General features: G+C 41.3%; 1 protein-coding gene across 1 annotated transcript; it reads right to left on the bottom strand.

Annotated features, from left to right (window-relative positions):
- Positions 1-3090: 3090 nt before the first annotated feature.
- vax2 (ventral anterior homeobox 2) lies at positions 3091-25123 on the bottom strand. Its single transcript, XM_019271592.2, has 3 exons — positions 24764-25123; positions 20246-20433; positions 3091-4759 (listed from the first exon to the last, which is right to left on the bottom strand). The coding sequence occupies exons 1-3, from the start codon at positions 24996-24998 to the stop codon at positions 4262-4264; spliced, it is 921 nt and encodes a 306-aa protein (XP_019127137.1). The 5' UTR covers positions 24999-25123; the 3' UTR covers positions 3091-4261.
- Positions 25124-25411: the final 288 nt, after the last annotated feature.

Raw genomic sequence — 25411 nt, 5'->3', positions numbered from 1 at the left:
TATAAAAGCATGATCAGGACCTGACTTTTAGTCTGTGGAACCGGCCGATTATATTAACTTTAAATCTGTTTTATTGTTGATAAAAAAAGAACAACAAAAGGCTTTACCTGTTCCTATACAGTGTCTGCTCTGACCGCTTTATATCCAAGTCAATTAAACTTGTAGCTTTGAATAAGAGCGTATGCTCTTTGACAGACTAACCCGCAGTCATTTCACATTTTGTGAATTATATTCTCATATTTTCATCCAATTAGCGTCCCAAGGGCACTTCAATTCAGTCTTTGTGCGCCACCATGCAAAGCAAAAAAACGGAAATTAAAACGTGCAAAGTATTTCAGAAAGACGTGAAAAGGGTGAAACGTCCAACTGCCTTGATGGTTTTTTGCCACGCTGATGAGAAGGACAGAGATGTCAAGGTTTTTAATAAAGCGAAAGGCAGAAACCCTCAGCGTGAATAGAAAAAGAGTTGTGTTTGTAGATGTTGTTGACTGATTACAAAGAGAAACATGTTTTCACTGAATGGTCCTCTAAAAGCTGTTTTCTAAATTCATATCGCAGAAATGTACAACGAACGATGACTTTTTTTTAAAAAAACTGTCCACGGGCGCATCTTGAATTTTCGTTTTTGTGGCCTTGAGGCGGAAAATGAAGAAAACACAACACAGGAGGCAAATTACATAGACATATATTTATATGCATATGAATAAAAATACATATACATATTGTACAATATCTTGGCCGAGCGTGAAAACAGCTCTGTCAGCCCAGAAACAGAAGTAAGCCTCTTTAAATAAGTGCAAAATGTTAATGAGACAAAGAATTGTAAAGCATATATAAAGTTTTTTTTTGTTTTGTTTTGTTTTTTAACACTGAATCTTCCTTCGCATTTTGTTTTTCCTGTTAAAATCACATGGAGCGGACATGGAGATAACTTGTGCAAAGACCCATTTATATATATTCATATATAAATTTATATATATGTACATAGAGTTTGTTCATCATAAGTAGTAGCTGGTGCCATTAGCTTGACATTACTGCTTAAAGAAAAGACGTTATGGCCTGTGAAGGACCTCGGCTGTGCATAAAGAAAAAAATAAACCAAGCTGTTCATTTAGAAAATATATATATATGAAGGAACATTTCCACACAATCTCAAGAGGATTTATGAAGTAGCGAGAGCCGCACAGGCGCCTCTGAGATGGTGATAACCGAAACAAGTGCAAGATGTCAAAGATTGCACGCAACAAAAGCAAAACTTCCACTCAGCTGGAATGAGACGAAACTGCCTGAAAAATAAAAAATAAAAAAACTAAAGAAAGAAAGCAGAAAGAAAAATGAAGTGAAGACAAAAGGCTTTGTTTAACTGATGCAAGGCTTTACAAAGAGCTGTCGCGTGGACGAGAAAAACGGCATCTCGCTTCTTTGAGCGGTAGCTGCTCTTCGGTAGCCTTGTCGCGACTGAGCGTACGATACGGTAACTGCAGATTTACGTCACGAAACACCACCGTACAGTGACAGAATATGGAGCTGGTGCCGATTCGGAAAGTCGAGGGGAAACGTTTTCTTTTTTTTTTTAAATGTCTTGAAATCGGATTAATCGCGAGAGTTTTGAGAGTGAAACCCGCGAGACGACACGGCAGGAAAGCGACTTGGCAACGAAGCAACACGACCTTCTTGTGACTCAAGAAAAAAAAAAGAGGGGTTGTGAAAAGGTACACCGGCCTTACACGAGAAGCAAGCCTCCTGACCTCTCAGCTCCATCTCTCTGCTCAATATTTGATGCCACAGCGTGTGAATTATGGATGGTGCTTATAGAAAATAATACAGTATTCAACAACCGCGCAGGTGCATCGCTGCAAAGAGAGGCATGAGTGGGTAACAGGGGTTTTTGCAGCACTGCCGGGGTGCTGAACACAACAACAACAACAAATCACCTGCTACCAGTTGGCGCTACACAGGTGCAAAAAGGCCCAGAGAGCTGACAGACCAGGGGGAAACTTTCACAGGCTCAGAAGCTCTCCGTGCACTCCACGAGAAATATATCCGCAGCTGGAAACATGCTTGGCTGCTTCAGACGTACCCTGGCCTTTACCTGTCAGCAGCTTTTTGAATTGATGTCATGGGAGTGTCCGTTTTTAAATAGATGTCGAGTCACCTTCAGCGAGCGCGATTGGGAAAACGTATTAAACCTCACAATGAGCCGAAGCCTCGACATGAATAGATGCATGAACATGAGAGGCGGCGCACAGACGAGAGACAGAAGTTATGAAAAGGGGGCGACAACTCATCTGACACGCACAGATTGAGGGCAAATTGCAGGTTCTCGCGGGTGAGTTTTGATTTTCTTTGGACAACAAGGAACCCTGGACAAATGGAGGCAGAGGAAATACTACAGCTGATTCTTTCCTCCTTCAGCATGCCGTACGTGTTTTCTCGACCGCAGAGAAACGCGCGTCTTAAAGTAGGTTGAGGCAAATCAATTAAGAATAGAGCTGAAAGAAATAAGCGAAGTTTTTCTGACAATAAACGCAAAAGCTGAAGTCTGTCCTCAATGCGGATTCAAAGAGGGGGGAGGTACAGAAGGAAGTGTAAAAAAACCTACAAACATAAAGTGCTTTCAATGAGGAGGGGCAAACAGAGGAAGTCTTTTTCATTGAAGACGGGCCCAGGTGAAGTCTAACAGGAGGGCCAAGAGTCCATCGAGAGGGGGACATGGAGCAAAAACACAAATACCAAATTCAAGAAAAATTCAATGAATAAAAAGACAAATTTTTACGTGTGTCGCAGGAGCTTAAACGTGCACACAGTAAAAAAAAAAAAAAGCTTTTCTCGTGATTATGGATGTGACCTGATGGATCAACACTTGTTGCAAACCAATCAAAATGGGCGACATGAAACAGCAGGTGTTACGGCTCTTTGCTGCGTTATATATTCATCCCAACTAAGGCTGCTCACGAATATTTAAAATTATCAGCATGCCAATTAATCGAGTCATTTGCAAGGTGGCGTCTGTTTGAGTTACTGTCATATATGACAAAAGAAAAACATCAGATGGTCACGTTTTAGAGGCTGGAATCAGAAAATTTGGGGTATTTTTGCTTGAAAAACAGTTTAACGATTATCAAAAATTTTGCAGATCGATGATTCGACTCGTCGTTGCAGCTCTAGTCCGAAACACGCTGAGATATAAGATGCAAAACAAAAAATTCTGGATCGAATGTTGACTGAGACAAACTACCTCCTGGTCCGTAAATTAAAAATAAAAATCGGCATGATCTTTTAAAACTCTTTCCTCACGTCTTTTTTTGAATTTTTTTGATTTTTTTTTTATTCAAACCGTCTCTTAGACGTAAAGGAAGCTGTGAATTCAAAAAATTGGGAAGTTAATCTAGGTTCAAAGGTCATTTTCTCTGGACTCCTCCGAAGCTTTAATCCATAAAACGCTTTGGCAGAGTCTAACCAGCTTTCTCACAAAACTCACGTGTTCTTTTTATATTAAAATGGGATCTAGATATGTGATTTTTTTTTTTTTTTTTTTTTTGCACCATTTGTCCAGATCCTACCACATATTATTTTATACACATACACAACCAAATAAAGAATTTTACAAAAAAACTACTGCTGGACACCAAAACAGACTGATATTTAAAATGCTACGATTCTTTTTTTTTTTTTTCAGTGTTTCTTCCATATTGTGATAGCACATTAACTAAAAATTTAAACATGGCCACTTGGAATATGTACCGAAATGTGTACAGACGGCTCCGTTTGAAATACAATGTGTCACATTCAGACTGACTCGGAGTCTGAATATCCATGTCAAGTATTTTTTTTTTTTCCTGAACAGTTAAATGAAGGCCTGTATAGAGAAGAAAACCACACATACAAACTCACTGGACAAAAAAAGTGAAGAGTCACTTAAAACCACTGCGAAGAGAGTGGTGATAAAAACATCTGTCTGTCAGGGTTCACACAACATACACACATCGGCATTTCTGCCAAAAAAACACAAAAAAACCCAATTTTTTTTGTTTTGTGTTTGTTTTTTTTCTCCATCACATCACGTCCTTTTCACCATTTTGTGTCCAACAGTGCTGTGGCACAAAATGGTGCCGTGATGGGGGAAACAATCTGGTCTCTTCCGTTTTCACATTTCTTATGATCCAGGGACTTTTTTTTTCTTTTCATGTGTCAAACAGTTGGCAGGGTGCCCGACCGAGGAGGAAAGTCCCCTGGTGTCCTAAAAGAGGGACAAGTTACTTTAAGAAACTGTCTTCTTCCCTCCCAGATCTGCCTCCTTCCTGTCCAGCCGCATGTACGGCTCGAAAGCCGAAGAACCGCAGCCGTAGGCGGATGTCAGTTCGTGGTGAGCGCCCCCCAGCAGCGGCATGGAGAAGCAGAGGGAGTGCGGCGGCGGGACTCCCAGCCGCGGTGACGACGGGGTGCCGGTGAGCGAGGGCAGCGACAGCCCGAAAGTCCCTCCTGCTAGGGAGCTGGGTGGGGTGCTGCTGCTGATGCCCGGAGAGGTGGAGGAGCCTCCACCTGGGCTGCTTAGCAGGGAGCCGTTGTGCACCGGATGCGGAGGCCCCAGGAGGGAGTTGGGTGGCGGGGCGGGCCCCGATAGGAGGCGTCCCTGCTCCAGGAGGCGTAGGATGTTGCAGGTGGCCAACGACTCGTTGGTGGAGGAGGAGCGTTTGTCCGAATCCTTGGTGGTGTCCTTCTTCTGTTTGGTCCGGCGGTTTTGGAACCACACTTTGACCTGAAGAACACAACAAACAAGACTCATACGATCAGTTTTTGTTTAAAAAAAACACACTTTCCAAACATATTGTACCTTTAATTTCTCGTTCTACAACTGACAAAAGCTTTGCAAAGAAAGAAATGACTAAAAAAACAACTAAATCTTTCTGAAATTTGCCAGTTTTGAAGATATTTGGCGTCTCGTATTGTACCACAAAGCTCCCCTATCCTGAAAACTCCACCTGGTTTTCTTTTTTTTTAAACATCATAACGTGTGCAGATCTCTGTAACTCATCCTCACGTTATCCTACATCCTCTTTACATGCCTCAAAGTTAAACACATGTATGACTGACTCCTTTGTGACCCCCCCCTGCTTGATGCATATCTACGCTTTAGCATGTTGGTGAGAACACGCAACACCTTGGCGGTATAGTCACACACACACGCATTTATATATCCCGTGCAGAACAAGCAGGGATGCTGTAATCCCCTGGTACTAGCCATTGGATCAACTCTTGTTGTTTTTCTCTGCACATTTGATCATGGTTAGCTCCATGCACTTTACCTTCTCTCACACTTCACGGCTCTAACAGGCTAGAAATGCACATATGGGGACGGGGCAGTGATATCAGAGCTATGCAGCAGAGTGGGAATATTAGCGCAGTCAGAAAAATAAAGAGATGTGTGTTAAAGTCTGAGTAAAGGAAGAGCAGGTTGGACAAATGATGCAAACGCACCACAGATCGAGCTGTTTGTGGATATTTGTTGGCCAAATTATGAAATTTAAAAACATAAATCGACATCAGCAACATCGTCCTCTGTCACGGCAGCAACCTTCAGAGTTTCACCGCACGAGCCATCACGCCACCAGCCCCGCAGCAGATTGAGAAAAGCTCAGTGAACTCTGCCTGTCCTTGTCCGCCATGTTTAATTTATGCACCACAACGTAGCTTTAATGTATAGCGTGTGGGGGTAACGCCGGTTTTATGGTTACAGAAAAACCAAATGACAAAAACGTTTGGGTCGGTGCAGAGGGTGTTTGATTGGAGGGCACGGCGGGGTCACGGGAGATCGCTGCACGGAGAGCCACCACCGAGAGGAATCACACACGTGTATAATTTATACGATCCTGACCGAGTTTCACTGCAGACTCACTACAGCCAGTAAGACTGGCACAGCCTCGCTTTGATACAAATGTGCTGATAGAATAAGATCAGGAAAGTTTGACGTGTTCATTGTTTGCAGAGCGTTCCCACATAATGACTTGACCTCCTTTGCCTTTGACGTACAGGCACAAAAGCTGCCCTCAGTTATACATCAGGTATACAAGTTAATGTAAGATTTAGAAGGGATGCTATGATAAGTCATTTCTGAGATATATATTTACATGTAACGTCTTACATCTGTCAGAAAAGATGAAAAAGGCTCATCGTGGTTTCCTAAAACCCGAGGTAACATGAACAAATGTCTTGATTTGTTCAGTGAACAGTCAAATAAAGCAGAGAAAATCAAGTTTTAAGCAATTTTATGTCCAAAAAAAAGAGAAAAGTGCAGTTCCTCAAACGTCCACTTGAGGCTGGCTCCAGAAGTGAGTCAGTCTCCATAAGTCCCCATGTTCAAATGTCCAACTTCACAGCAGAAATAAACATGTTTACAGCCTGGTACAAAAAACAGTTTTGGTCTCTGTAGCTAATTTCCCCGTTCATGACAACTGTACTGAGGGTGAATTTATGTACAACTCACCTGTTCACATTATATTAAGGCTTAAAGTTATGCAGGATTAAGAGCGTGGACGCTTTGATTGACAGGTATGTGCCGTTACAGGTGGCTCTAAAGGCATCAATCTTCCTTTTGATGATCCACATGCTGGTTTTTAGATGAGCTGGGACTTGAACATGTGGGTGACGTCACGCATGCTGTCACATTTGGAAACTTGGATGATTTTGTTGTTATGTTGTTGATAAAAGTGTGGAAAACGCTAAAAGTTCTTCAAAAGATTGACATGCTTGGTTTCAATAGAAACCAGCTGAACAGGTTGAGTGTCTATTTCCCACTCATCCTCAAGTTTACTGCATCAAAACTTATTTAGACACACGACAGACTTCCAATCAACCTCTTCATGATTTCATAAAAAAGGTTTCATAACCATTTATTGATCGCACAGCAGCCAGACAGCACAGATAACCTGGATGTAGGTCCAACGCAACACACACACACACACAGCAAGGACTGTGTAAGCACACACACATTCATTCAAGTCACATGTGACCTGAACACACACACACACACATTTGCAGCGAGCACATGACCCCGTTTATCAGTAAGACCCGATGTTCTTACAGTCGAGATCCTTGCAGCTGTGTGGGTGTAAGAAAACAGACTTTGGTAGCTCCTGTAGTTCAATATTTATCCTGCGTTGTCCATTTCAAATCATGTTACCGGTCTCTCTTTGCAGATTTTCACTTGAATTTCACTTTAAAAATGACTAATTTGTTCACGCGTTTCATGCTGAGTTCAACTTCCTTTGGAGCTGTGAAAAACTGACTTTGACGAAAGCTACTGAGCTTTGACGGAGTGAGGACTCTCTAAACATTTCTCGAAGGGTGTTGTCAATTTAGAAATAATATTTCAATCAGTCCGGACAGAAAGCCTCGACAGTCACATCTAAAGTCAATCACTGGACTACTAGAAAGTGACTCAAGTATTTTGAACTTTTCTTGGCCGACAGCTGAGACGTGTTTGCTTCTCGGCCTAGACGAGAACGTCAATATCGGACGATTCTGCACATCGAGTGTCGGCGTTTTCTCACTTTGAATGCGGCTAAAATTGAGAATTTCATATGAAAATCAAACGAATGTGAAAGTGGTGGAAGCCTGCAGAGAATTATCACCTGAATCTGAAGCTTTTTTAGTGAGTTTCACTTCATTGTTTAGTCATCCGGCTGTAACTTTGCTCTTGTAGCAGCTGTTTCGAGTGAAAACCCACAATGCAAACCGCAGACAGTCATTGTTTGCGAGTAGCTGGTGTAGCAGGGAAAGAGACAAATACTTCCCTCAAGCTCAAGGGCACTTTATTGTTTCCGGAGGATACAGACAGCATCAACACTTCACATCCTCTATCCAACTTGTCTAAAGCTCCTCAACAGTTCTTGCGGTCCTCCGTGCAGCCGGTACCAGTGAGCGTTCATCTTATAAGCCACGAACGTAGCCGTGTTGGATGCGTGACTGCGAATCAGGCCGCCTGGTGTTAAGTGAGTGAGATCATAGTTCTGGCTACCGACCATGACACGAATAATGGGATCGGAAGAAGATCCCACAGCTCAGAGAGGAATACTGACGCCAGCAGCTCTTACTGTAAAGACCCGAAGAGAGGCACAGAGGGAGGGATAGTGGAGATGGAGATAAGAGGGGCGATGGAGGGAGGAGGAGGGAGAGGGGACAGTATGGTGGGATAAGCAGCAGAAATGATCCCCGTGTAGCTGCTTCGCCTTCCTCTCCATCTATATTTAGTTACCTCACGCTGCCTCTCTAAGATCTCTCTTTAACCCATGAAAAGCTTTCACTACAGATGAAACTCCCGACCGGTCCTTCTCCTTGATCCCTACGCTGTGGGCGTGGCTCGGTCTTCTGTTCGTGTCCTATCCATCGCTGGAAAAAAAAAAAAAAAAGCTTGCTGGTGGTGGATGAGAAGAGAAGAAAGCAAAGCTGCCGTTTGGTATATCTACACTATTGGATGTAAATCCTTTTTAATGGGATCCAGGGTTCAGAGCTGGGGCAGAGATTACAGAGGGAGATCTGGATCTGCCGTGACCTGCATTTCCCCCAGGCCTCGCCCTCTGCTCTCTGGCCTGGCACGGGTGGAGTCCGCATGAGGAGGGTTAGGACTGAGGTGGTTGAAACCGAGACCAGGGCAGGAAGGTTGGGCCAACCTAATATCTGCATCTTTAGATCTGTGCATGTAAATCAGAGATTGTTGGCTTATCACAGACTTCTGTTTTTTTTATTCTGTATTTTTGTCTCTTTGTTTCCTGAAACAGCTGGGCACTGCAGGTTTTAGCAAACACTCCTCAAACAGGGGTAAATGCTGCTTTTATTGGGGACTATTTTCACGTGTGGATGGATACATATTTTGATGCTGTAGTGAGTGTTTATGCTGCATATGTAGGAATAACAAATAACCGGCTTTGACTTCACAGACAAAACTTTTTGAATGAGATCACTTAATTATTCTAAATATTTAGATACAGGTTTTATTTATTTATTTATCTATTTTAAATGGGTTTTTTTTTTGACGAATCACCAGCCCTATAATTAAATACAGCCGCTAATTTCAATATGTGAATTGTTTCTGAAAGATAAAACTCTGATAACTTGTGTAATGATAATTATCGTGTTATGATTTATGAAGCAGCAGGAGGGCGAGTGGATGAAGATTTTTACTCTTTCTTTGATTTTCTTCTTCTTCTTTGCAAGAGAGTTGATTATTTCATAAATTTAATAAATTATTTTATTACCTGTGTGAGTTGTGTGAAATCCAAAATAAAAATTTGGTTTTTTTAAACAAAGCAAAACAAAGAAAATGTGTCAGCGTAACATTATGATTATAGGTGTAAAAAATATATTAGGAGAGTTTTAAATGTGTGCATGACCACAACAATTCAGACTTTTTGATTACTTTAATAATTTGTGTTGAGCTTGTTTTTCATTTTGTTGTAATTCTCCATGTTTGACCTCCATATATTTACTGTTTATTCTGTTTATACTTAATTCATCTGTGCTGTATAATTAAAGCTCTGTATATGTTAGTGAATCCATTTCGCTAATGCTTTCAAGTTTAATCTAAATCTAAAGTCTAATTTCAAGTTATTGTTTTGTTTTATTTATGGTATTTTTATGGTGTTGTTGGGCATGTTAAGCACTCTGTCCTGTGGTTTTTAAAGGTGCTGCACATTGAAATTTCTTTAAGTAAAAGGAGGTCTTTTGTTTGTGTGCATGATTGGACTAATATGATTATTAATGTGTTTAGTAAAGACAAAAAGAAAAATATATATATATGTATATATATTAAAAAATGTCAATTATTTTGAAACACCTCACTTCCACACCTGCTACCAACTGATCCCTCATTTTATTTTGAAAGCCACTTCCTGCCACATTATGCTACGTCACACTAAAGGAGCAGGAAGTAGCTGTAAAGGTGACGACGACACAAGACAAGGTGAGACGTCATCGGACTAGACAAAGGTAGGAGACAAAAAAAAAAAAAGAGAGAGAAGACGCGGGGTAAGTGTACGCGGGGCGGGTAAATTCAAGGTCAGGGAGAGATGATCAGGCGGGCATGCATGAGTACACAGGCCAGTCGGGCAGAGGTCAGCCAATCGGAGGCCTACGCTGTGAACCTAGACAGCTGCAAACAGAGTGGCAGGCAAACTGGGCTAGAGGTAGAAAGGTTAAGCCAGATCAAGACCAAATGTACAGATCAACTGGGGATCCATATGCGTCTGTGTTCAAATATTCAGCTAAGCTGTGCCGTGTCCCATCGTGCAACTGCAGTTTAAGATTAATATATTTGTTTGTTTGGATGTTTCTCATTATCCCGTCTCTTTTGTTCTTGTGTTTTTTTTTTAATCACTTCTCAGCTTTACTGACCCGAGAGAGCTTTAACGTGATAAAACGCTGCATAATACCCGTAATGCACAGTGAAATGTGACGACAAAGTCTTTAAGAAGGACGCTCGGTGACCGTCTTTCACACTTTCCATGACCTCTCCGGCAGCTCGGTGCTCCCGCCGTGACCCCGTTCAGACCCCCTGATCCCAGGCATGTGATGAGTAGCAGCACAACAATGGAAACTGTTTTTCATGGAGACTGTAGCAGGCACACCAGCCGCCATTGAAACGTACGTAACAGACAAGCAGATACTCAACCGTACGTAAAGTAACGGACCGATGGCGACCAACGTGACGGACCATCGGGCGCCAACGAAGGAACGAGCTGATGGCTCGACGCATTGTAGTCACACTAATTATTAACAATTAAAATAATGAATGATGAAAATTAGCTGATGTTTTGATGGATTACGGACAGTATTGTGCACCGGCGTCAGCTCAAAACTCATTTCCATCTGCAGCCACGAGTCACAATTAAAATAAACAGGTAACCCGTGAAAGCTAGTCGTCTAACATTTGTCCGATTCTGTTCAAAACATACGATGAAAATATATTTTTCAGCTTGTTAAAAGATAAAACTTAAATGAATAGGCCATATGAAAGCTGCAACGACTTATCGACTAATCGATTAGAAACAAAAATCGATTAATCGTTAAAGTATTTTCTATTTCATAGCAGATGAAACTGAATATTTTGGAGTTTTAAACTGACAAAACAAAACGTTCAAAAGACGTAACACCTTGGACATTTTCTCACATTTCAAATAATTAATCAAGGTTATTATTTTCAATTAATTAAGAAAATAATCAGCAGATTAATCCATAATAAAAACAACCATTAGCTGCAGCTGTACTAACACAGAATAAGGCTTAAGTTTGGGCCAAAATTTAATTATTATAACATTCTTGGGTTATTTAACTAAAATCTCTCCAGTCGGCTAATCAGTAATATGAAGAGACATTTCCTGCCTGAACCGCTAAACTTTGGAGCTTTTAGTGTAAATAGTTTTTGTCCTTGAGTTCATTTAAGGGGCAATATGTAATAATTTGGATTAAATATGACATTTTTAATGCAGCTTTGCGTACACCAGTTATTTATCACTTTATATAAATTATTATATGTTACTACCTGCTCTTTGTGTAAAGTATTAGTAGAATATTAACCCTTACAAAGAGAAATTACTCCACAACAATCATTTCTACACACAGCCACAGGTTCCTCAATAGATTAGGCAAATAAGCAGCCATTAGTTAAAGACATATATGTTCAAACTGTCTCTCTGTTGGTTTTTAATCAAAATCAGGTGACTTAAAGAACCTTAAACAGCATAAAAAACTCTGTTTTTCTTACCTCTTTTAAGTAGATGATCAAATTCAGCTGTAATCTTAATAAACTTCAAGATTCATTTATACTCACACACACTGTCATCTCTGTTTTTGTTCATTATATTCTGTTGTTCGTGTTTTTTTTTTGTTACTCTCGTGCCTCATGCTTCATGCTTTTATTGTGAAGAATATGAAAAGAAAGTGTTTTTAAAAACAGCCACAGACACGACGAGGACACAAGGACATGACCTCGGTGTCGCTTTGGGGAGGATTTGCAGGAATAAAATGTTTTTTTTAGTATTTGTCCACCTGGATTATATTTCTGGTATTGTGGAGTTTGTTTTAGAGCAGCGTTGAGATGATCATGTACGGTGAATTAATGTAAGAAATGTGAAACACTTCTTTGGTGTTGAGTCAGAGTCTGTTATGGTGACGGAGGTGGAGCGGGTTCAGACTTCCTGGCTGCAGTCCAACAAAAACGTACTTATATCTGCTGGTTACACCGAGCAAACCAGATTATTGTGGCATGAATTAAACTGATCAAAAAATGTGATGAGTCAGATAGAGTCACTTTCACATCACTGCGTCCCTCCTCAGTCTGTTTCATGTCGGATAAAACAGCTCTTCAGGTTAGAAAACATCCAGCTTTGGACCCCCAACCTGCCTCAAACTTAAACCTGCAGCACCACCTTCGCATTTTACCTGTTACCCTAAACCCTTGCACCCCCCTCCTCCCCTGCCCTCCATCACCTCGCCTTGCCCGGGTAAACCCGCTCTGGTGCTCCATCGCTGCAGCACATGTCCAGCCAGGTTCAGCCAGGGGTCAACCCCGTCTTACAGCATCGCTGGTAGATATGGCTGCCTAATCCTCCTTAGCGCAAAAGCACTTGGGACTGTTATGAGGCCCACCTCTTTTTCTCCCCCTTCATTCCTCCCTCTCTCTCTCTCTCTCTCTCCGCCCCTCCCTCCCGTCCTCCATCCATTCACCGCCATCGCTCCCTACCCCACCGGCTTCAGATGACGGCCTCTGCCTCCTCCCTTCACGTACTGTAATCTCAGAGATGTGCCGCGGCTCATTCGCAAAAGAAAAACCAGCAGGGGTTTGAATGTGGTCCATGACTTTTCCTGCATGTCACCCCGCAGTCATTCCAAACAGTGTTGGGTCTTTTCGGCGCTCGCTTTTTTTTTTTTTTTTTTGTCACATTAGGTTTTTCTGATTGTTTTCACAGCTGGGAGAAGAGAGTCTTAAAACCGTGGACGGCTTCACAACCCAACACCCTTTTTATCTTCATATTTATCTGTCTATTTCATGTCTGTCTGCTCTGGGAGACGTTGATCCATCCCTCGTGTTGCTCTTCCTTTTTTCTCCCCATTAAAGGTCAAAGAAACCTCCATCGTGCAGAGGAAGAAATGACGGCTCCTCGCACAGAAAAACACCTCAAATCGAGCTAAAGAAAAAACGGCAAACGCTCAAAACAAAAGAGTTCCTTCGCTACCTGAATGTATCTAAAGTGGTTACATGTTTTATTTACACTGACATAAACTTTGTGTAATTTGTAGAGACGAGCTGAGAAAATCAGTGCAGATGTGAGGCTCATTTACATCTGTAGACTATGGATGAACATATTTTTACATTTTCTGCTGCATTTGTGTGTAGAAATAAATAGTTTTCACATCTATAATCATATTTTAAGTGATTAGGACTGAAGATTTTGACTTTTTTTATGTGCACTTATGTCATTTTTTATGCATTTATGGTTCCTGGCCACATTATATTTTGTTAAACTCACAAAATAAGAAGTGAAAGCTGAATTTGTGCTTTAAAAAGGAGGGTACCAATGCATGTGACCGTTTAAAAGGTGCTAAACATGGACAAAAATACTCAGAGTCACTCTTCCACTTACATATCTTGAATTTTCCTGGAAATATGTCTGCACTTTTACTCGTAACTTAAGTATTTTTACGACTTGGACGTCCGTGTTTTCCAGTTGATGTTGTTTTGTGAACACTCGGTGACTCCTGGCAGGTGTCTGTAAGCTCCCACACAGGTAATCTGCCGGTTTAATTGTATTACACATTTGCCTGGTGAATGACACAAAGTGGCTGCATGGACGAGCTTTGACCTCGCTGATTGGTCTGAAGACGCGCGTGTGTGTGTGTGTGCGTGTGTGTGTGTGTGTGTGCGTGTGTGTGTGTGTGTGTGTGTGTGTACTTCTTTCTGATTTTCCAGTTTCCGCCTCGGCTGACGGACGACATGCTCCTCCATATGTTTGGTAAATGACACACTTCACTCTGCCAGAAGCTGATTGATGAAACAAGTCAATTCAATCTTTGAGACTGATTAGGGACAAAGGCAAATATGACTTAATTGCTATTATGTTCTTCTAATTATCTAATCAGTTGATTAGACAATCAGAGCCTCGCGGGTTTCTATCTGACCATCAACGAGTTTGGACAAAAAGTTCCTGTTTTTGAGGACGACTCTCCCGTTTTAGGTCACGGCAGAGTTTCTTCAAATCACGAAGGCAGCCAGAGTCTGTCTGGGGTTTGGACAATCGTGGCACTGTGCAGCCGCTTCCCTGCTACATCTGCACGGCTTTACGTCATGGCCCGAGCCCTCTATGCTCCAGACAAGTGTCCAGACACCGTCTGTCTGGGCCGTCATGGAGAACAATGCACACAACGAGGACATTCACTGTACGCAGACATAGAAACACAACTTGTCATCTTGTCTGCTGTCGCTCTCTGCAGCATGTACAGTCAAACTGAAGGTCTTTTAATGAAAGTAAAACACTTCTCTCTTTCGACATCGAAATCAAACCTGGAGCGTGCTCCTGTGTCCGTTCACCGCTATAACAAAGCCTAAACTTCTTAACGGGGAATTTAGATTTCACAAGAGGTCATTTAAAGGTCACACAGTCTCTATGAAACGGTTCTTTCAAGACATGACAACTGCAAAAACACCAAATATGTGCGTGGGGACATTTTCAGCTCCGAAAAAAGTTTTCACTGAGGTGTGTTTGAGGCTGTTTGGTATCAAAGAACTTGAGACAGAAGACGGGAGGAAGCGTGACACTGATCTCGGATGACTTGGCACACCTGTCGGTAAAGTTCACGCCGAGGTGGAAGGTGGATTTAAATCATATCAAGTACGGCGGGGAACATTTGTTTAATGAACGCCTTTGCGGCGCGAAGTTGCTCAGAGATCTTTGAAAACGTGCAACATCTACAATAATCTTCTGAACTGTTGATTGTGTGGTTGGTGGCATGCCCCAACACCAACTGCCACTGGATACAGGCTATAACTCCACCTGGGACACAGGTTGGAAATAGAAGATGATTGGCAGAGATGCTTTGGTTTCCTAAATTTGCTCGGACGACTTCGAGTTCTGACTTTTGGTCCAAACCTTCATTATAAAAAGTTGTTTCTGCTGAGCCGATTAAACCAAAGCACATCTATAATCTAACAGCAGTTCAATCGTGTTAATTTACTGGCTGTCGAGTCAGAGAGTTGACACATCGTTGACGATGTATGGATGGAGTTTAACCCGAGTTTATATTTGACAACAGTGAGGTTATGTACAGACGACATATCTTGAAAGGACGATAAAGAACCGATCTATCCAACTTGTGGATCTCAGCTTAAGTTGAGCTGCTTAACTTCGCCTCATCCTCCTGTAAACAAATCTATGAGGACCCCGAGAGCCTGTTAAACTGAATAAACAACAAAGAAACAGTGTGAGTCGAGGCGTTTCCTGTCAGTGAGAGAGCCTCCTGTGTGTTTTAAAGGTCTCCAGCGGAGTTGATCTGGGCTTGAACCCTCCTGAGCTTCGTTTTGTGTTAATGTGACACACGCTTACACAAAAACACGCCGTGGGTCTGGATTATAAAAGTTGTTGTTGTGCGGCTAAAAGGGGAAGTCAGAGAGACCGAGGACATTTTTAAACAAGCATAACTAAACACACGTGTGCTGTAAATACAGAATTTCTCATCTTAAAGCATATTTATGCACACATTTTTATCCCCTACGTTGGTTTTAAGAACCGTTTGACAACAGGTCCGGTATTATAGTCATGAATTAAGAAAATCTTTTGGTGCCACATGTCCTTGCTTGTATATATTTTCAATTGTGGCAAGGAAATATTTTAATTTGAGCCGCTTTCCTCCGTTAAATCCACGTCAAAGCATAAATACATCGACTCAAAATCCAGTTTCACCGTGTCCTCAAACAAACGCAAACATTTGCCCACATCTGTGCGTTGTTTAGCCAGCTTCACATTAAAGATTAAACATGATCACTGAGCTCTCTCTCTCTCTCTCTCTTTCCTATTTGCTGCGGGATTAAACCAGTTTAACGCGGCCCAGAGACCATTAAATCCATAGCTGCTCCACGGAAGAGCTGCAAACAACAATGGGACTGATACAATGGCACTGTATATGTCAGCTGCACTCAACTCAGGAGGACCGTGGAAGAGCTTAAAGTGACCACACAGCATGGGGTCCTGAAATCTCCTCCTGAAGTCTCACTCAGTGCCAAACCAGTCAGAACAGGCAGGACACGTCCAAGAATGTGTGAAGTTTTTGTGCAAAGAGAGACAAAAAAAAAACACTTGCAGGAAGTCGTTTGACTCATTTTTAGTCAGGATTTTGGGGTAACTGTGATAAAAACTGTCCCTAAAATGTTCAGAACAGAAATGAGAGATTCTCCTACGAAGCCAAAAATCTTTTTTAAATGAAAAGTGGATTATATTTTGTTGCTGAGCCTTTTATTCACAGGTTTTCAACATTATCTGGTCCTAGAAATAATATAAATAATCCTCCTGGACATCAATTAACAGAGCATACCTTCAAAATAAAAGCAGAAGCCTCAGTGAATATATAATATTTACATATTTTTAATCATCTCTGTGCAAACTGATTAGAAAAGGTGAGTGAAGCAGAGATTATGGAGGTGTGCTTGTACGCACAGCAGCCCCTCCTGCCGTGTTACACTGTAGCGGGGAGCCACCTGCCGGGATGAAGGGAGAGCTCGGAGCTGGTAACGGATTACTCAGTAACGCGTTACTGGATGCACGAAGAGTTACCGGTTTCCTCTCACGGTGGTTGGAGATAATATTTTTTTTTAAGTTTCTATCCGCGCGTTTCGGTTCAAAGATGAAAATGAGGCTGGATCCTAAAAGTGGATCTGAAGACTTGAGGTGCAGTTTTAGATAAATGTTTGTTTTTTTGTTTTTCTGCGTTTAATCGAGGAAATTAATGTTGAAGGTGAACTCGCTCCAAATCCATCTACAAGTTTTGGAGGTTGAAACGTGACAGCAAAGCACCAACACTCAGATATTATTAATGATCAGTATTATTAATGTAAGGGTCAGGCACGGACACGGAGAGTCTCCACCCGGTTTTACGCGCGGTTATTCTCTGGTTTGTCGTGTGTGTCGGACGCGGTGTGTCTCGGATTTAGTTTCTGCGACTGAGAAAAAGTTTTTGTGCGCAACAATCAGTGCGTCAGTGAGCAAAAGGCACTCTGTTTGTCCTTTATAAAGACGCACATCGCCACAAACAGACGATTTTAAAATATCATCAGAGTTCTGTGCATGTTGGAGACACTTTAGAGAAATTTGATAATGTATTATAAATTAAAAATGTACTTTATTTCCCTTCGTGGCTCCGGTTATCTTCAGAAAACTTCAAGAAAATTTGAATTTTTGCCACTTTTTTGCGTTTTGCGTCCGTGTGTGTGTGTGTGTGTGTGTGTGTTACCAATGTCTGCTGCCTCATTGCGTGATCAGTTTGAATACCTGACCAAACTAATTGGAGTTACACCATGGGTCAATGACCAAATCCCCAAACATTGTTAAAAAACACTTAACGATCCAAACCTCCCATATTCCTGTAATTAGTATTTGTGTTTCAGTCACTGATGACGAGCCCTGTCACATGTTTGGAATAAAGTTTAGAATAAAAAAAGTGTATCCGTTCAAAAAGTGCGTAATGACGCTTGGATCGTGTTCCGGCTGCTGAAACGTCTCAACATGTTTCTTTAAACAAGTTCAAATTCTGAATTTCCAGCTCAAATTGTGCCTGAAGCTCCGTGTTGTATTTGCTGTGTTTGGATCGTGTTTAATATTTGATGAACACATCGAAACCTGACAGAAAAAAACGCCGATTCTCTATTTATTAGAAATGCGACGACTCATTAGGCCAGACAAGACAGCTGATTTTATGATTTTACGCTTTTACGCACATCAAACTGTTCCAATTCCAGCAGGTTACAAGTTCATATTTCCATCCGTGTTTATTGAATCTGATCGAAATAAAGAAGAGATGTTTGTGCTCGAGAAAAGATCGAAAAAAATGCCCGTAGGTCGATTTTAGATAGATGTCTAGAGGCCAGCGTAGAGGGAAATAGTGTACTTTTCACCATGTGTTTATGTGTTTATGTTCAGAGCACGCTGTAGTCTTATTAGTACACACAAAATATGCGCGTAAAAATATAAATTTGGAGATAAAAATCAAATTACTGACTGGAAAAACCTGCAAAAGGAACTAAAAGCACCAAGAGACGCAGTAAATCACCATGAATAGACACCTGACACAGAAAATAACAAGATTAGATAGATAGATAGATAGATAGATAGATAGATAGATAGATAGATCTGCTGAATACAAACAGATAAAAGTTTTTTTTACTATAATGGAGCTGCTTTTATACCCAGCTGTATTTAATTTGCACATAAAAAAACCTTGGAAACCTGTGAAAGCCTTGAGCCGCGAACTAAAAACACCAAGTCACCTGAAAACAGCCCAAACAAAAAAAAAAGGCTTAAAAAAGGAAACCTTAAACTTCCATCTTCCATTTTTCCCCTGTGACTGGCCTTGAATGGTTCATTTGCTTAAAAATATGCACCCATAAAGAAGATGATAATAATAACAACAATAATAATAATAAAAAAGAAGCCAGCACTGATGCCAGCTAAAAGCATTTCGATCACTGCTCCAATAGCACACGGCATTAGGGAATCTCAGAGCGCTGGGTTTAATATTTCACGCCATTACTTTTTTTTATTATTTACATTTTGTTCTCACTTGAAGGTCAGAGCGGTTTTCAGACGGCTTCATTCAGCCAATCAGCTGCTGGCCCCTGCGTCTCCTCAGCTGCAGCAGCAGGAAGCTGAGGCCCTCCCATTAACACCCCTAGTGTCAGCACTAATGAGGGACACAGTGGCTGCTCTGTGTTCCCAAATCTGCACACACACACACACACACGCACACACACACACACACACCTCCTTCCCACCTCTTTCTATGTTTGAGTGCGTTGAGTTTTTTTTGTGGTTGGCGCACTGCACAGCGCCTAAAGTTTCTGCAACAAGTGTTTGTTTGTTTTTTCACAGCAGAAGTGATTAAAGCCGAACAAACTAACACGCTGACATTTAGGATTACTTTGAATTCACAATATTTTATTTTGTGGATTTTTTTTTTCTTTTTTTTGGAAATTTGGAGCCATGAACTGCGAATTTTACAAGTCGAGCGTGGCCTCCAGACGCAAAGCAGCGCGCACTTGTGTCTGTTGAGCGTGGCCTCCAGACGCAAAGCAGCGCGCACTTGTGTCTGTTTTTGAGATTATACGGCTCTATAGTGACTCAAATCTGTTTCTTTTTATATAAATACTGGTTTTACTGGTATTGTTTCGATACAATTTGCGCTTACAAACCGAATTGGCCATACACACAGAGGGGTTGGGCTCGAAATGTGCCATGCAGCGTTCAGGAGGAGCCCGGATGTACAGACAGACAGACAGCAGGCCCGACGGGAAGCAACAAGATACTTTCTTTTTTTATTATTATTATTTTTACAGCTGCAAAATAAAAAAAAAAAAACACACTGTGATGCTTGGTGTGTTTTTGTATTTTTAAGACACTGTGCGTAATTTGCATTTTTCAGGCTGCTGATGTTGAATCTTGTGCCAAAGAGCTGCGAACTCATCTGATTCTGAGGCTGTTTTGTTGTTTCCATGCAGTTTTTTTTAAATAACATTGACATGTTTTAATGTCTGGCTCCATAATCTGTCACTTCTCAACAAAAACAACAAAGCAATTGTGCAAATGTGAGGCCGCGGGCTTCGGTGCCCGTGTTAGGCCTTCACAAAGACCCCGGGGCCTCGTTATGACCGACTGTTTGTGTGTGTGTGTGTGCAGCAAACATCTGAAATAAACATGTCGCTGGAAACACTGTGCGCCTGGATCTGACCCTGGATGTGGAGAAGTCAGCTCTGACTGGACTGTGCTCTTTTTTGGGGGGGCGTGGCGGCTCTTTTATTGCTCGCTTCTGATTGGCTGAGCAGCCAATTAAAGCCCAAACACACCTGTGAGCAAATTAACGACATGACCTCCAACATTGGCCATAAAAACACAAAATAACACACTTTAATATTCAAAACGATCACATTAAAATCTGCAGAGTTTCTATTAGGTTCATTCAAACGTCAGCATGTCACGTGCTTTCCTCTTACCTGTGTTTCCGACAGGTTCAGCTGCCTCGCGAGCTCCGTGCGCTCGCGGCCCACCACGTACTGACACCGCTGGAACTCGAGCTCGAGCCGGTACAGCTGCTCGGCCGTGAACGAGGTCCTGGTGCGTTTGGGCCGGTCCAGGTCGAGACCCTTCGGCAGCACGATCTCCCGGATGGTGCCTTTGGCATCTGTCCAAAACAATAAGAACATTTAGAGAACATTTAGGGAACATTTTGGAAACATATCCAACAACATTTACTCACTTATAAGTCATTTGTATATGTATATATTGTATATAAGTAAGATTAAAACTGAAGTACTAGATGATAATTTGGGTTTTAAAATTTAAACTGCACAGTTTTCTGCAGAAAATGTGCAAAAGTTCAAATATGCCGAATATTTAAAGACATATGCATCCAAAAAATATTATTATTGTTATTATTTATTGTTATTTAAAGGTTCTTGGAAGGTTTGTATTCATGTAAACATGAGCTAGCTTCCTCTGTGTAACTTTAATGTCCGCTTCCACAGCAGGACAACTGAACGCCTCACCGTGTTATATCACTCCGCCCATGTTAACTCTTACACTTCAGGCACGGTGCGCCATGATAGAAAGTCCCTGCACTGAATACAGCGACACGAACAGCTGTTATTAGTTTAAATGTGACAATCCTGTCACTGAACCTGAGGAAAATAAATAAATCTCATCCTATACTTTTATTCTAAAACGTGACTGGAGTCAGTTTGTTTTTTTTTAGTCTGGAGTGACTCTACAGGACAACACGGTGCCAAACTGATGGAATATTCATGAGCGGTGCTATAGGCTAATGGCTTTAGACACACAGGGAGAGAGAGGGATGGATGGATGGATGGATGGATGGATGGATGGATGGATGGATGCGCATCTGTGCGTCTCTGAGTACAACAAACTGCGTATGTGTTATTTTTAAACACGCCTGAATAAAAGACCCGATTGTCATCACATACACAGCTGCGTGTGTGTGTGTGTGTGTGTGTGTGTGTGTGTGTGTGTGTGTGTGTGTGTGTGTGTTTAAAATAACAGCAAACATGTGAGGAGGTCTGCTGCTTAAATTAGAGGCTGCGTGAGTGATAATTGATCCATATTCAGAGCGAGCTGAGGTTTGGGTAAAGGTTAATTGTAGATGTGGGTCGGTTTTTGCGTGAACTCCAATTAAAATCCTTCATTTAACGCCGCTGCGTCACAATGTTGTATTGTAGACTTTATAAGACATGTATGTGGATGTAAAATACGCACACACACACACACACACACACACACACACACACACTGCGTCTAAAACTGATATTTAATTCACCTCAAACTAGTTAGAAAATGGAACCAAAGGCTTCACTCTCAACTGTTTCCACTCCAAGTGATAAGGCAGTGTGTCATCATCTATAAACAACAACAACAACAGTCTTGGGTCTTTAAATCTGCATTATTGTGCATTTTATTTTCAGTTGAGTTTGTTCCACCCTGTTGGCTGGAAGGCTGTCCTGATTTTTCAAGAATTGGCTACTTCGATATTTGTTTGTCTGTTAAATAGAAGAAAAAAATATATTTAATGGTAGCAAATTAAAATATTATCCTGGATGAGGTGTGTCAGCCATCACACAGGATATTGTCTACACTGTAAAACAATAAATAAATAAAAAAAATTAAAAAATCACAATTTCTTGATTTAATTTTGCTCTAATCAGTTCTTTTATTTCTCTTTTAAAAACTTCTTTCCCCGCATTAAAATCTTTATTTTTTATTTTTCTTTGGCTGTCGCCGATTTGTTCGTATTTATCACATTGAACTGAAGCGCAGGCCAGACAAGAGCTGCTCTTTGTCCAGAGGTTTTGAAGTCATGAAATATGCAATTCAATAAAATATGAAGAGCCCTGAATTAAATATGAAACAAAACTGATTGAACCCAACATCCACAGTGTTTCTATAGAGACGTTACACCAACTAAAACACTCAAGTAAAAAAAATATTGAATAATCTCATTTTTTTTTAAATTGGTGTGTTTGTGCTTCATCTTCTGTTGTATTAATGTTTATTTAAATCACCAGGTGAACGACACGTTTGTCTTTGAACGCAGCGGGTGTAGTTGAAGGAGAGTCGGTGCGTAAAAGGAAAAGTGCGGAGTGTTTTTGGTGCAGCGGTTGAATTCATTAAGGTGTTTAATGACGCGCAGTAAATCCATCACGTCTATACGTCCTGATCTGTGTTAAACAGTGACTCCAATCACACATTTACAGCCATTCCTCAGTGTTTGCATATAGGCCGGAGCTGCGTAATGAAAACAAGAGGACGTCTCCATCTTTACGCACGCGTAATAACTTTGCGTAATGTGTCGCCGGGCGAGTAAGAGCCTGCACCAGATATGCTACAAACCCAAATCTCGCAGATGCGTATACTTGCACATTTTCTCTCCAGAGAAATACAAATATCTAAAAAACAGAGAACGTTTGAGAGCAGTGGAGTGGAAACCAGCGGCTTGTACGCAGACCTGCTGACCTCTCGGTGACCCCCCTCCCCAGCCTCGCTGCAGAAAAGCAGAGCATCCAGACTCAGGCGTGAAAAACAAACCCTGACGCTGCAGGCGTCGTTGGCTCACTGCGGACTGTACAGTACAGTAGAGGATAGCACCTCCTCATGTGATGGGAAGCATTAACAAACGTGCTGATGATTCACAGAGAATCCATGAGCACCAGATCTCATAAGAGAAACAGTCAATTTAATGAAAAAGCTGCCTGACACATCACAGTAGATTCAGATTCTCCTTCTTTCTTCACCTCTCTGCGTTTCCTCTCCTTTATTGCTCAGAGCTAAACGAGCCGCACACGCTGCACTGACTGAATCATCCAACACAAACATTAAACAGAGCAAACAGAGGCCGAAAATATTCACATCCATTCTCCTTTAACCGAAGAAATGACAGGCCGACATATTGATCGTGTCCAGAGCAAACAGTCACACAGCACAGCGAGGAAAGATCCTGCGCACAGACACAGCAAACACCAGCAGAGACTTAAATATGTGTTTTTTTAAACGAGGATCTGAGTGGAGAGGAGGAGTGTTTGTTCTTGGAAAGCATTTAAATAAAATAAATAAATCTATATTTTTTTAATGCAGGAAACTTCACAATAACTCAAAAGAAAAAAACTGTTTTTATGTTTGCAATTACAAAGGTGTTAAATGCAAACCTACATGCACACAGATATATTTATATATTTATATATGTATATATTTATATATGTATATGTTCTATGTATGTTTTCTGGAGCCTGGTGACCTTTAAGCTTCCCTGCAACCATCCAACACATTTACTGAACTATTGAATTTTCTATAATTTAACGTGCAAACATAAACTGAGTTTGATGTTTTTGGAGCTGTTGAGTCTTAACACAGACCTATTTTTTAAAAAAATAGAATTATTGGGAGTAAATATTTAGAGAATAAAATACAAGAAATAAATGATAGCAGCGTTTTTTAAAAATATATTTTTAGATTTTTTTTTTTTTAAAGAAGTCTCAGGGTGGTTGAGAGGCTGCTGGCCTCCTGCAGGGGGGCGTGGACACTGGGAATAATGTTGAATTAAATATTATTCTGACGTTCATTAACGTGAGGTCGGCACACAAAGGCAATCAGCGTCTGACATGGAACACACACACACACACACACACACACACACACACAAACCCACACACACACACACACACACACACACAGCCTTATGTGATTATTGATGAAGAGCTTCATGATGTTTTATCTTTGTTGATTATCCTCATCAGTGTCCACATTATTATTATTATTATTATTATTATTATTATTATTATTATTATTATTATTCAAACTTTCACACACACACACACACACAAGGCCCAGCTCAATTCTTTGACTATTGATCTGACCAATCAATTGATTTATTTTCAAAATAAAAGCAGCTGTGACAGATGATCTGTGCCAAACAACTATTATCTGAGCTGATTTTTTATTTTATTTTTATTTTTTTTAAATATATTTTCATACATATATTTCTATGCTATTTATTAGAAGTGGACTCTTGCAGGTGTGGTCTGGTGTTACAATCATTTGGGTATCACGGAAGTGAAAGTAGCCTTTTGTTATGAGAGCAGGAGTCCACCCTGCAGCAGAGGTGTTGACCACTTTGTTTAGAAACGAACCTTTAAAATATTAATAATAACATTAAATTAATACTGGCCTTCTTTCAGTTTGTGGTGTTTTCTAGTGGCATGATTTGAAGAGGGGAAACACTAAATAACTAAAAATATTTTTATTTCAGATTTATATTTTTCTTTTATTATTTAAATAGTTCTGTGTGTCATTAGGTCTGTGGAAGCTTTTAATCAGGATCCTTATTGATTTAGATTTTAATTAGGGTTAAAATCCTGAAGTTAAAATGGCCTCATTTCCCTCCAAACTCTCTCACACACTCACAGTGTGACACTGGGTTTTTACGCACGGTGTTTCAGTCCACTCACCTCTCACTAATATCCTCCGACAGTAGTCTGGGTCCACTCCCAAAAGTTTGTCGTGTCCGTCTTCGCTGGAGGACGTCGGGGTAGATGCTGATGTCCCCGGGGTGTCGGTGGAGCTCTGAACCGGGGACCGGCTCCCTATCTCGGCGCGGCACTTTGTCTCCATCCGGTCCGGGCACAGCGGGTTGGGTCCACAGCGGTGGTTCCCATCGCCCATAGTCGTGGCCTGATCGAACATCTACAAGTAAGTTAGACTCTCTCTCTCTCTAAAACAAAAAAAAAGATCTTCCTCTGTTTGTCGCTTCTGCTGCTTCACCCTCGTCTTTCTACTTTCTTCTCCTCTTTGCAAGTGTTCTCCAGAGACGAGGAGAGCATGCCCTCCTCTCGGTCCAAAATAATAATAATAAAAAAGTAGATCCAGTTACAAGGGAAACATGCGGTCCTGCAACGGGACCGGGGTGCGCTTCAGGTGTCGCGGCATGACTCGCGGTCCGGAGTCCAAACCAAAGCAAGAGGGAGTCGGCTGAGGGGTGATGATGGTGGTGGAGAAGGAGCAGGAGGAGGAGGAGGGGGAGAAATCTGTGGATCCTGCTCTAACTATAGTAGCCAGAAGAAATGCATGGTGCAGGCTGGGAAGGTACAAGAGGGCAA

The sequence above is a fragment of the Larimichthys crocea genome, chromosome I (genome assembly GCF_000972845.2).
Source record: "Larimichthys crocea isolate SSNF chromosome I, L_crocea_2.0, whole genome shotgun sequence".
Classification (NCBI taxonomy): Eukaryota; Metazoa; Chordata; class Actinopteri; family Sciaenidae; genus Larimichthys; species Larimichthys crocea.
Note: the sequence above shows the minus strand (reverse complement) of the source record. Positions and strands in the feature narration are given on the sequence as shown.

Excerpts from the sequence above, each read along its gene's own strand:
- vax2 (XM_019271592.2), bottom strand. The coding sequence starts at position 24,998 with ATGTTCGATCAGGCCACGACTATGGGCGATGGGAACCACCGCTGTGGA. Across the intron at positions 20,434-24,763 it reads TCGGAGGATATTAGTGAGAG|ATGCCAAAGGCACCATCCGG; the intron begins GTGAGTGGACTG and ends TGTTTTGGACAG. Across the intron at positions 4,760-20,245 it reads TGAACCTGTCGGAAACACAG|GTCAAAGTGTGGTTCCAAAA; the intron begins GTAAGAGGAAAG and ends TGTGTTCTTCAG.